This window comes from Eleutherodactylus coqui, chromosome 3 (assembly GCF_035609145.1).
Source record: "Eleutherodactylus coqui strain aEleCoq1 chromosome 3, aEleCoq1.hap1, whole genome shotgun sequence".
In the NCBI taxonomy this organism is placed as follows: Eukaryota; Metazoa; Chordata; class Amphibia; order Anura; family Eleutherodactylidae; genus Eleutherodactylus; species Eleutherodactylus coqui.
The window spans coordinates 145,330,694-145,344,002 of record NC_089839.1 but is presented as its reverse complement, the minus strand read 5'-3'; the positions used below and the strand labels follow the sequence as shown (position 1 = coordinate 145,344,002).

Below are 13,309 nucleotides of genomic sequence, written 5' to 3'. Positions count from 1 at the left end.
CAGCCAATCAGGAGGCTGGAATCGGCAATGGACCGCACAGAAGCCCTGCGGTCCACCGAGGGAGAAGATCCCGGCGGCCATCTTCACCAGGTAAGTAAGAAGTCACCGGAGCGCGGGGATTCAGGTAAGCACTGTTCGGTTTTCTTTTTTAACCAGTGCATCGGGTTTGTCTCGCGCCGACCGGGGGGGCTGTTGAAAAAAAAAAAAAAAACCCGTTTCGGCGCGGGACAACCCCTTTAATGTGAATGAGCATGCAGTACCCTATCAGGCCAGTATACAGAGTAGGTAAGCCCTCTTCACACATGGCAAAAAGCTGGACTGCAAACATGGTGTTCATTCAGGAGTGTAAAAAAACAGCCCAAGAAAAGTATGTATATTACAAAGTTTATTTATTTTATGTTTTAGGTCCAATGTGCAGTCTGTTAAAATTTCAGAATATCATTTTTACAAAAAAGTGAACGTTAATACACACGGTTCATTTTTCCCCCACTAAAATCAATGCGAAGAAAATAAAAAATGCCAGAAACCAAACATGCAGTGGTTCATTCAAAATAGAGTGCCACGCTGTAAACAACCATTCATAATTCTCAGTTACTGTAAAGGGAACCTGTCACTTGCCTAAAAAAAGCTTGTTAGGCAATGTGACAGGGAGCTGGAGCAATGTGTGCGTTTCTTTTTTATACGCACCCGCTTCCTGGTTCCCTCCTCTAAAATCCACATGGCGCACGAAAATCTGACCTCTTCAGAGTCCCATGCATGTGTCCTTACATACAGATCTATGAAAGCACATGCAAGACATTCTGGAGAGAAAAAAAACAATCTGATTTTCATGCACCGGGCACACATTAGCGGTGGGAACCAAGAAGAGCTGCTTAAGGCAGGCCACAGGTTCCCTTTAAAACTAACATAAGGTTGAAGTAAGTATTCCATATCTAGAATGCCTATGGCATTTGTCTGGCGCAGAAAGCCCAACCATTGACTAACACCCTTCATCTTCTACATAAAACTAGCAGTCTAAATATAAACCATAGCTTAAAATGTAACATACAAATAAACACAAAAGTTAGATGAAAGCACACTCCTCAGAAAGAGGATTCAACATACTACGTCTACGACACCAGGCAAAAACATTTTTATTAAAGAGGAAAATAAAGAATAAAATATTTCTTAGCCTATACACTTATTCTATATCTGTACAAATATAGCTTTATTACATTTATGTTAACAAGAATATAATTCAGTGTTCTGTATTCCAAGTCATATGTGCATATCACCTCTTAAACGGTTTCCTCCTGCTTTAAAGGGGTATTCCAATCTCGGATTTTTATGACAAATCCTTAGGATATGCCATAGAAGTCTGATCGGTGCAGGTCCCTGAGCCAGGACTGCATCCATCTCCAGCATTTAGTTCCCTGGCCTAACTGTATGTAGTGCTGAGCAGGCTGTTCGACGCTGCTTCTGTGAAACAGTATAGCAAGCTCTGAGCTTTCCGTAGCTCCCGATTATGTTAGCTGTGCAGCTCACTGTGCTATGCCGTTTCCATAACTTATCCAATTCTATGGGAACCAGCATAGTCCAGTATGCTTGGTTGACCATACTATACAGACTAGTATTACCATTTCAGTAACTGGCAAAGATGTGAATACCCCTTTAAGTGTTTTATCTCAAACCAGAAGTACAAAAAAAAAGAAGAAACAAAGGAAGATGTAACACTCCCATGCTGAACAACCTCAATGTAACATCACTGCAAACCTTGTACTTCTTTGTCAGATGTTTGAGAACCTCAATGAAATCACAGAAATAATAAACCATACTAGTATCCATCTTCCAACCCTTACAATAATAAATAGGTCAATACTCTCTTTAGCAGGGATGCTAACATTGGAGTCATTTATTGATACCCACTATAGGAATCTTGAAGCAGGGCCAGTAACAGGGAAATGACTTGTAAAGAAATAGTGGGCCTAAATATAAAGATGTCAACAAGCAAAAACATGCCCTCCTAATTAGTCTTCTTGTCATCTGTAGGTGCATATGGAGGAGGTCGCTCCTAAAAAAAGTGGTAAAGAAAAGAAAATATTGTGTAAACTTTCCGGAAGTGAATACGTTATTATACAAAATCATATAAGGGATCATCTAAAGTTAAAGTGAACCTGTCAGTGATGTTTGCTGCCCTGATGAGAACAAGATATAGACAGAACTGGTTTATAGGATATGGATTCCCAAGTAAAAAAGCTGTTTTCACACAGCAGTATTTTGTTTGCTATTTGTAAGCCAAAACCAGGAACAAACACAAAACAAAGGATTTGAGATCTTTTCCCTTATCCTTTGTAAGCCATAAGCATAAACAAATGCTGATGCTAAATATTGACCAAACTTCTGCTATTTGAAAGTGACCCAACTCCTGACAGGACTTCTAACAAAAAAACAAGACAAGTATTTATGGAGCTCTGTAAGTGGAAAAGAAAATTATGGGTGTTTGAATGCAACAATGCATGAAAGGAACAAAAATTCCCAAAAAAGGGTTTTTATTGTGCAAAAGTGGAAAATCTAAAATATATAATTTTTGGATCATTGTAATAGTTTCCTTTTTTCCCCTTTAACCAGCTCCCTCCTAAAAAATAAAAAAGTTATACAATATGTAACCCAGAATGGTGCCAATAAAATGCTGCGATGCACAAAAAAAATATATTATTAGTTTTGGCATCGTTGTAATCGTACCGACCTGTAGGAAAAAAAACCCCAAATGACATAATACTACATAGTGAACACTTAAAAAAAAAAAAAGTTCACACGCACGCCAGAATTCATGTGTTTCCACACCCTGCCTTAGTGTTTTTTTGGGGTATTTAGAGACTGGTCTTGTTTGAAACATGTAAAAATCTGCAAAAAATTTTGTAAGATGTTTTTATTCTGGAACCCATGGCAGTGCCGAAGTTTTGCTTCTATTGCAGCTTACGGTGTACCTACACCTGTTCGTGCGCCCAGCGGGAAGTGCATGCATGCAGCGAGCTGGCGTTTGGCGTTGCAATTATTAAAGGATATATCTAATACTCACCATGGGCATGTAGACATTGTGAGGATTTGCAGGGTTGTAATATGCACTGGATGCAGCTTCTGCAGCTTTGTCACCTCCTAAAAGTAATTTAAAAAAAAACAACCACATTACGTTTCACCGAATCCTTACTTTTCCATAAATAAATAAAGTTTCCTATTTTATGAATACCGAGAGATAAAACGCGTCTAAAATACTGACATTTATACAGGAAAGCATAAATGCGCCAAGGAAAAGCAGGATACTGCAGTAGTAAAAAAACAGTTGGTAAACTCTACAACATGCGTTTCTGCCCCCTATCTGTGCCATTGATGTCTGTTCCGCTATAAGACACTCTTACCTGGCATGCCAGGTTCTGTCCATGCTGAGGGCACTGTAGGGGCTCCAGAATAAGGTTGCCCTGGATAGGGTGGTGGAGGAGGCATGTACATAGGATTCATCTCAGGTGGTGGATACATACCAGGACCTATAAAACAGGGAAAACAACTAGTAGTGTCCATTATGCCCCAATCCACTCCTTTGTAAGATTTTTATTAAAATACCACAGATTTTTACAATCTAAGGGCTCATTCACGCGGACGTAAGCGCATTTCAGCCGCCTAAATCTGCTGTGTATTTAAAGTACCGAAAATTGCTTATGCTTGCATATTTCACCCATTCTGGCATGTTGTATGTGAAAATACACTGCGTATTTGCGCATACAAAAAAAGAATATGCAAACAAAAAAAAAAAACCACATTGATTTTGTGTGTAAATACGCTGCAAATACGCGCGCCTATTGAATTCAATAGTCTTCTATAATGCGTGATACACAAGATAGTACATACCACGTATTTTTAAAAATGCTCATGTTAACAAACCTATTGAAGTCAGTGGGTTCTAGTCACTGTGTATAACGTGCAAAAATTGTGTATGCAATACACAGCGCAAATATGCTCGTGTGAATGAGCCTTAAATGAAATGCAATTGGGAAGAGTTAGGAACAAGTGTGATGGTCTGGGACACTGAATTCCACTAAATGGTGTCGCATGCAAGACATTTTGCTGACCATAGAGAGTAATAAAGATTAAAGACAATCGCATATGAATACACGTATAATGTTTGACTACTTTATATGGTCTAACACAATTATAATCCACACTTGCTTACATCTGGAGGTGTCAGACTGAGTAAATAGTTAAAAATAACATTAACTGAGCGCTGCGGAATAAGTTGGCGATATACAAATAAAGATTATTATTTAGTAAATTAAATACTAATTAGAAACTGGAACATGTCTTTATCAAATATATAGATTTATTTTACCTTTATTTATTAGTATGTCTAAACTAATGTTGGTAAAATCCTAAAGGAACAATATGCATACTCTATTTTGTTAGTGCACTTCTTTTTATTATATCAATACCTGTTGGAGCAGCATATGGATAACCCATGGGTTGGGGTGCTGGAGCATATCCATTCATAGCTGGAGGAACATAGGGGTAGGGTCCTGCAGGAGGGGCTGGAGCATATCCTCCAGGGGCAGGCGGGTATCCTCCAGGACCATAGACGCCTGGTACAGGAGCAGGTGTGTATCCATAACCAGGATTAGGAGCTTGCGGTGGTCTAGAAGCTAAGCAAAAAGATTTGAAGCATCAACAACATAAGAGAACAAACATTTTCACGTTTGAAGCTATAAAAGTATGACAATTAAAAAGCCTCAAAAAAAAAAAATTTAAAGAGACATGTCAAAATGAAATGGATCTTAACTAAGAGACACATTGTAAAAATACAGGAATCAGAAGTCATTTGGAGAGGGTCATTTTCGTCAGACATTTGTGGATACTTGGATCAAATTCCTGGCAGAAAAAAAAAAATCTATGGACATTTAGCACAGATTTGCATTTAGAAACAAATAAATGCTTTTAAAAAGAGCATGAGTGCAGCTGTGAAAAACAAGAATGAAGATAAACATACCATTGGTTGCCAACTTAAACATTTGTTGCCCAAATTCAATAGCTCCTCCACTGTTAAAGGTAAGCTTAAATGATGCCTGCCCTTCCCAACCACCTGCAATGACAGAAAAGGTTTATGGCAAGTGTAATTTGACATGATGCACAAGTTTAACATTCAGGGGTGAGATGGTGACCTTGTTCTAGCTGGATACATTTATTACTTGGATGCTTTATGCTTAGTAATCACCCATTGGTGTCCTGCTTTAAAGTGGGTGCACGAAGGCGACACCTCCTTCTTATACGTCCTGTTAGTGTATATTAAAGTCATATAGCAGGTCCCTTGCTTGGGACCCCCATCTAGAACCAGGAGCAGGCAGGCTTTGTGCCATCTGTGTATTATAGGATGGCCATTCATTTGTATGGCCATCTTGTAATACTACATCTTTCCTGCAGTAGCTGCAGCTTTCCAGGACAAATCAGCTGTTTGCTGGGGATGCCAGGGGTGGGACCCACGACGATCAGCTATTCTATACTTTATAATTACAGGGGTTTTCCGGGCACAAAATGGACACTTTGAAAATGCTAAAATCTAGGAGGTACAGCTAAGTAGAGGCAACCTGCACCTTTCTGAAGCCCCGGACCCTCTTCTTCATCCCGTGTAGCCACCAGTCTGATGCTGTGTTTATATGCATCACTTCCCCAGTAAACAACAGACTGTTACCTACAACTCCCAGCATGCATAGAGCTCATTTACTGGCCAGTGTTGTAGGACCTGTGAGCGGAGCTACAACTTACCAGCACCAACCTGCCTCTGCCAGCGAAAGCAGACAGGAGCATCGGGTAACCTGAACTGTACATGAGCAATGCTTCCACTCCTGTCCTCCCATCATGCACCGCTCACATGATGTTGGGGGCTAAGGACAGGAGAGGAAGTAGCAAGTGCGGACAAGATGTCAAAGGAAGTGAAGATATTTTTTAGGTGAAGTAGCTAGACCAGGTACAGCGACCCCATTATAAAATGACTTATTGTGATGATGTACATTAAATTTTAAGATGATGCCTGGAATACCCCTTTATTTCAGACTCCATAATTTTTAAGCTTCAGACCTCATGATTAAATTAGAACCTCAATTTCACACCCAACCCCATAGTCCAGACTTCAAAACCACTTAAAACGACCCTCCAGTCTAGGCAAACAAAGATGGCTGAGCCGATTTCTCTAGCTACCTGATGCACGCTCTACATTAGTATGCACTAGTAGTCTAAAATACTACATATTACTCTGACTGGCTGACACGGCTCACGTGGGCAACACCGGTCAATCAAAACAGGTGCAGTGTTTTAGACTAACGATGCATGCTAATACACAGTGTGCATTAGGTAGTCAGAGAAGCAAGTCTGCCATCTTTGTTTGTCCAGGATCAGAGGATCACTTTAAAAGGGTATCCCCATCATATAAAGTGATAGCATATTGTAGGATATGCCATTACTTTACAGTTGTAACTTCAACCACTGGGATCCCATTGTTCGTGTGAATGAAGCAGCTGTAATACTGGGTCCCCTGGGTAGCAATCTCAGGCAGCCGTCTGCACAAGGAACTGCAGCTGGTCCCCTGCCCTTGAATAGGTCCTTGCTACACTTCCCTATACAGTGGATGGCTGCGAGTGCAGGAAAAGAAGTACACAGCTCAGCCTATGTAGACTGTTGTAAGTCCTGCCACAGGACTTCACTAGACTTTGGACTGCTGTGCAAACTCATTGATACCCCGCAATTGTATCCTAGACGGCCCGCTCCAACTAGAAGTTTAGAAGCACGGTCAGCTCTGACCGCATCATCTAAATAGCTAATGGATGCGACTGGAGCCAACTCCTCATGTGGTCGAGAAATGGTTTAATAAACACATTGGCATCACTAGTTATGTGAATTATACTAAACACCCGTACCATTAGCTTCAGAACTTATAATGCCTTTTATATAGTTTGCGGAGAACACCGGTTGCTCTATGGAGCACCCCTTCACAAGGTAGAACGGCATCATGAAGGACATCATGGCATCCTTCCCCTTGCTGAGAAAGATTACCTAAAATACAGAAACACAATCAAACTATTAGCAGATGGCAGTGCAACCACAAGAGCCTCACAGAGCAGATGAGAGGCAACAGTCCAGATACCGAACATTAGATAAGTCCAGGTCCTTCACTCTAAATTAGCGAGAAAAACAAAGGCGCAGCCAACCGTCCCATCAGGATCGCAGCAAATAACGTCATTTTATCTTCAGCTCTAATACAGGGATTACTTCTGGGCCGAAAGCAGATTTATCAAAGGTATATTCACTACTGTTCATGAATTGGTTATAATTAACGGGGAAGAAATCCCTTCTCAGAACTGGATGCAGGATGTTCTCATACCACAGGCAAAACTGAGAATAAAAGGGGAAAAAATGGTGCTTACTTTATACTTATAGGATCCGGATCCTAAAGGTAAGGCAAAAGAAATGACACCAAACACCACTTCAACCTCACTCTCCCTTACAGGGGCCATGACACTAAATTGAAATGCATGTCCCGAGGCCAGTGCGCCATACTATCAAGTAGCGCATCCACGCCTTCCTATATAATTATACACTACTGTTATTTCACCAGCAGTGACATATAGCGCTGGATATGTTCCGTTTCTCTATTTGATACAAAATAATCTGACCAGAAGTGCCGATACAGATCACCCGACAGGTGTCACCCCTTACCCTAGGGTTCTCCTGATTGGCTGGAATCGGCACACGTGACGGGGCGGAGCTACGCAATGATGCTTAGAAGGGGGCGGAGCCAGAACACCGCTCGTGCCCGGACCGACCAGAAGGGAGAAGACCCTTCTGCGCAAGTGCGTCTAATCGGGCGATTAGACGCTGAAATTAGACGGCACCATGGAGACGGGGACGCCAGCGCAGGGAAGGGGAGTATATAACTTCTGTATGGCTCATATTTAATGCACGATGTATATTACAAAGTGCATTAATATGGCCATACAGAAGTGTATAACCCCACTTGCTGCCGCGGGACAACCCCTTTAAGGGGTTAAATGCAGACTCTGTGACATACTGCCATTAATCCCACAGAATACTCTCAAAGAGATCCTATAACACTATAGTGACCGGAGATAAAAGCGTCAATAACCTGAAGTGAAGTGGGGAGAAACCTGTCAATCTAGCCGAGACAGATGGGGAAGAGCGGGCGTTCGCAGCTCCGTGGTTTACTACACAGTCTTCAAAACGCTGCAACATTTTACAGCAAGACGCACTTCTCGTGTTATGATGCAGGTTGCTTTTAGGCCTCATGTCCACGGTGAAAAGATTATTTAAAATCCACAGCGTTTTTCCTGCACGCGGATCCGCGCCCCATGGGGATGCATTGGACACCCGCAGGTAGTTGAATACCTGCGGATGTCATTTTTCCCTTCAGGCGCGGATCCGCGTGCGGGAAAAAAAGCCGCGACATGCTCCATTTTAGTGCGGGTCTCCCGCGGGGGACGGCTCCCGCAGGCTTCTATTGAAGCCTATGGAAGCTGTCCAGATCCGCGGAACACCCGTACCAGAATTAAAACTTACCTGTCCGGACGCTGCGAATCTTTCCTCCGTCGCGGCCGGATCTTCTTTCTTCGGCCCGGCGGATGTGCCTGGCACGTTGCCAGCGTGCCGAGCACATCTGCCGGGCTGAAGAAAGAAGATCCGGCCGCGATGGAGCGGAGATCCGCAGCATCCGGACAGGTGAGTTTATTCTTATTTTCAGCCTCATGTCCCCGGGAAAGGAGGGACCCGCTGCGGGATTCTCCATGAAGAATCCGCGGCGGGCCTGATTTTCCCCGTGGACATGAGGCCTTATTTCAGAGGTGTATAACTCCTGCTTGGACTTACCCTGTATGGGGTGAGGTACAGTAACCCTTTTTTTGTGCCTTTAAAGGCGTCAGTCTTATGAGCCATGTCACTGAAGGAGAGCTCCACGTCTTTACACATTTTCAGGACGCTGCAAACAAATAAGTATATTAGTAAGTAAGAACGCCCGAAACATTCCTCCTAATCCCTGACAGTAAACTCCATAATCAGTTTCTTTATTTACCCTCCTCGCTCCCCTCTGACATCACATCTGGTGATCTCAATCAGTACTAGAAACGAACGATGACATTGGCTTAAACACTACAAGGAGCTGTCAGCCACTGCAGCAGCCCGCAGAATCAGACCGGAGGCGGGGCACAGGTGTAAATGAGGCCAAAACATCATCTCCAGGCTGAGATTTTTTTTACTTTCAGTTTTACATCAATCCCATGATGCATCAGCCCAGCATTAGCTGATACTATACCATTTTTACCTGCTGGGGGGGGGGGGGGGCAGTTTAATTATCATTACCTTTATATACACCTAAATAAGCTACAGCCCATACAGTCAGAAGGTTGAGCTGTGAGCTCCTCGATTATAACTTTGTGACAGGAGCTGTGTGATCATCATCAGTAACTGTGATGGCAATGTCTGTGTCCTCCTCTAAGTAGTTTCTGCGCTATATCAACATAACAGCATCACATAGACTGAGAAACTGACTACAAAATGAATATATAACCCCAAGCAGATCTGAGATCACATGACTATTTTAGGAAAAAGTGGCCTGGAGTTTCAGACAGAAAGATCTAACCAACCAAGGTAACACTAGCTCACATATATATACTGGGGGATAACTGCATAATGACTGAATAAATGAATAGAAAAAAATAAATAAATAAAAATCACTAGAGTGCCCCTTTAAGGGGATATGCCACTTTAAGGGTGTATGCTCCCACGGGGTGGAAATGCCACAAATTTAACACATGGAAACTCCGCAGCATTTACAGTATAAGTTACATGGACAAGATTTTAAAAAATCTCATCCACATGGTACAGAAAAATTCCACCTGAAATCTGCAGCATGCGGGGACATGCGGGTGTGGAATGTATATCCGTAGCATGTCCATTTATGCTGTGTATTCCCAGTACGGATTCCACCTCTTCACAGCGAGGGGTATAATCCGTATCACACAGGGTAAATTGTCCTCTGTGGAAAATCTGCATCATTTCTGCACTGTGGGAACTTACCGGTAGGGCGGTCTTTTCGGATGTGTCTTACTAGCGTGTTTAGTCACATGTGTATATGTAACCATCTTGTATGCTTCAGCCTGTCATATTACATCCTTGATATTTTCCTTCATGAGAACTTTGCAGACATTATGTGTAGTATACAGTCTTCTTTAGTCAGTACAGCCCGTACTTTGAGACACGGGAACCAGACTAACCAACCTTGATGCTATTGGCCCCAATTCTCCAAGAGCAGGCCATTTTACAGAAGTCTCATGAGACATAGTGCCAATCGGCCTGAGAGAAGTTCTGCCTGACAATGTAGACATCATTGTTCTTGTTTACTTTTAATAACCAATGATAATAAATGAATTATAATAAATTATAATTACTACAAGTGAGGCATGTTCGAGCCTCGTTGTAAATGGTTTTGAATGTATACTTTACTTGTTAAAGGGGTTTTGTCATTTAAAAAAATAAATAAATAAATCAATACTCACCTATTCCTCCCCCATCAGTCTTCTTACCGCATCTTCTCCTGGCTGATCTCCAGTCCCCCGGGTCACCTCACTTCCAGCCGGCTGGATCCTCTTATTAGGGAGCACCCATTCTTCTTCCGGCAGGTCAGTGTAGGTTTGGTCACTAGTGATGTTACATTCACTGCCTAGCAAGCAATGCCAAGCTATTGCCGAGACTGCGCATGTGCGCTTGTTTTGCCGCGAATGTTCATATACTATTGCAGAGACGCCGTACATGCACAATCTCTGCAATAGCTCAGCACTCCCTGCTAGGCTATGAACGCTATGTCACTAGTGACCGGGTACACTGGCCGTCAGGAAGAAGACTGAAGAGAATGGACGCTTTGTCACTGGAAGAAGAAGAATCGGCCGGCTAGTGGTGAGGTGATGTCCCCGGGACGGCAGGAGAGAGAAGAAGATGTGGTAAGTAGACTGTCTGGGGTGGAATAGGTAAATAGATAAAATGTTTGATTTCTAATGACAGAACCTCTTTAATGAAATAAACGGATGACTTCCCACCACATCCAGGCCTGTGATCCCCAAGCTTTTGTGAGCTTGAATATAATTAATTTGGATACCTAAAGACATACCAATTAGCAAATATTTGCGCTAACAGAGATGATGTGCCCTGCTGTGCTTTAGTCAAACTACCCCCCCCTCCCTCTACACAACTGACCAGTACTGAGACATCGGCCGGCTCACACGGGCGTACGATTACCGCTAACTCACGGGCAATTACATCGCCTTATGCAGGGCCGCTCACATTAGCGTTTCAGAAATACGTAATCCGCAAGCGCAAAAAAGAACGCATTATGTTGTATTGTGCCGCATATATATATACAAGATAGAGGCCGCTGTGCTCCGCGGTTACGTATACACGCGCCTATATGCACTTACACTGTGTAGGGTATAGGAGTCCTCGCTAAGCGACGGCGCAGAAAACATTAAAAAAAAAACCCAAGTGCACAGCGCATGACTGTGTGAGTACGTGGTGCGGCGCAGCACAATATTGCAGCTGCACGCAGGGTCACGGCCGGGTTCACAGCTGTTAGACACTATGGAGCCCCGCAGAGTTTTACGCTTGCAGCCGTGTGAGCAGAACTGCGTAAGTCAATGTACTACCGCGTCACATGTGTACACCGCACACGTAACGTGCGGTAATCATAGGAGCGCCCGGCCTGAGGAGGGCGTTGCACACTGCCAGCTAAGTGACGGCAGACACTTACATCCCCAGGAACCAGAGCTGCTGGGGTTTGTAGGCCCACAGCCGGGCGCACTGACCTCTCGCCGTTGTTAACGACAACGCCTCCGTTCTGGGAGTGATTGGTATTGAGGGCCATGTCTGCGGCCGCCGCTGCTGTTGTCCGGACCCACAGAGCTGACCAAGGAAGTCGGCGGAGGAGGCGGGGTCGTGACGTCAGCGCGTGTTGTGTAACGTATGAGTCACGTGTCAGCTGAGCGGCCTGAGGGAACTCCCGCCGTTATCTGATCGCGGACTGTTTCCATGATGCGCTGGGAGTGACGCGGCTGTGGATAGTGCGCCTCATGCCACTGCTGGCCGGCCGCGTCCTTCTATAACCCGCCGGCCGCTACATTAGTGCTGGCTGGCAGCGTCCCCCTGTCAGCCCGGGCTATCCAGTAACATGCTCGGCACGGCTCGGGGCTGGAGCTACCTGATCTCACACAGCAGTCAGCCCGCAGGACCGACGTGCAGTTATATGCAGATCTGCGTTGCGCCGCTGAGGGCGACCATTGCTAGTCGTGACTGAAGAGCCGTTAGACGGTTATCACACAATGAAGATGTGCGGTTACCGTTGGATCTTAGGCTGGGCTCACACGGGGCGGATTTACTGTGCAATGTCTGTGCGCCAAATCCGCCGGCAGCTCCTAATCCCGGGATTAGCCAGCCATGTGCACGGGATTTTGCCAAAATCTCATCCACACGGGGAGCCAATCTGTGGCGGTGAAGCCGAGCGGAGGCGGCGATGTGGCGCAGAAGTGACAGACGCTGCATTTCAATTCTCTTTTTTTGCGTTGCGGCCTCTGTCCTCTCTATGGTGGGAGAAAGCCAAAGAGGAATGCCGGCGGCCGAACCGCTCCAAAGCCCACAGCAAAATGCCGCGGGTTTTGAAGCTGCGGAAATCTTGCGGCTTTTCAGTGCGGCCAAGCCACAACATTTCAGTGGGATGCCCGGTGGGAGCCCAGCCTGAATCGTTTACCATTTATTTCACTTTTCACAATCGCTGAGGTTCAACCAGCATAAAAGATGCCATGGCTGACGTCTCGCTGCGTGTCACATAGAGCGTGAGCGAGGAGTCTGCGGGGACCTCCACGAGCGCTAATCACTAGCGGTGCCGTCCATTGTTTAGCCGTCAGTCGCTCCATGTACGCCTACCTACACACCGGCCCAGGGAACTGCCTGATATCAGTCTTATGACTGTTTGTTTTACCCGCAGATGCAAGGAGACTTAGGCAAAAACGCCTCGCATCTGTGAAATGCCGATCCTCCCTTGAATACATTGTACGCCATGCAATGTATTCAAGGTCCCATGGAAATCCGTGAGCGATGCGTTCCGAGGAGCGTGCGGCGCTCCTGTGTATGACCATTCAAAAGAATGGTGGTCGTATTCACACAAGATTTGTGCGTCTCGCAGCACACTAACCCTACACAAGCTTCTCAGTCGTGTTAAAGCAGCCTAAATGAAGCATTA

The 13,309-nt window shown here is 44.5% G+C and overlaps 1 protein-coding gene across 1 annotated transcript; it reads right to left on the bottom strand.

Annotated features, from left to right (window-relative positions):
* Positions 1-370: 370 nt before the first annotated feature.
* WBP2NL (WBP2 N-terminal like) lies at positions 371-12,017 on the bottom strand. Its single transcript, XM_066596226.1, has 8 exons — positions 11,880-12,017; positions 8,896-9,004; positions 6,933-7,068; positions 5,012-5,104; positions 4,461-4,667; positions 3,396-3,521; positions 3,059-3,135; positions 371-2,050 (listed from the first exon to the last, which is right to left on the bottom strand). Exons 1-8 carry the CDS (start codon positions 11,936-11,938, stop codon positions 2,003-2,005), a joined length of 855 nt encoding a protein of 284 aa, XP_066452323.1. The 5' UTR covers positions 11,939-12,017; the 3' UTR covers positions 371-2,002.
* Positions 12,018-13,309: the final 1,292 nt, after the last annotated feature.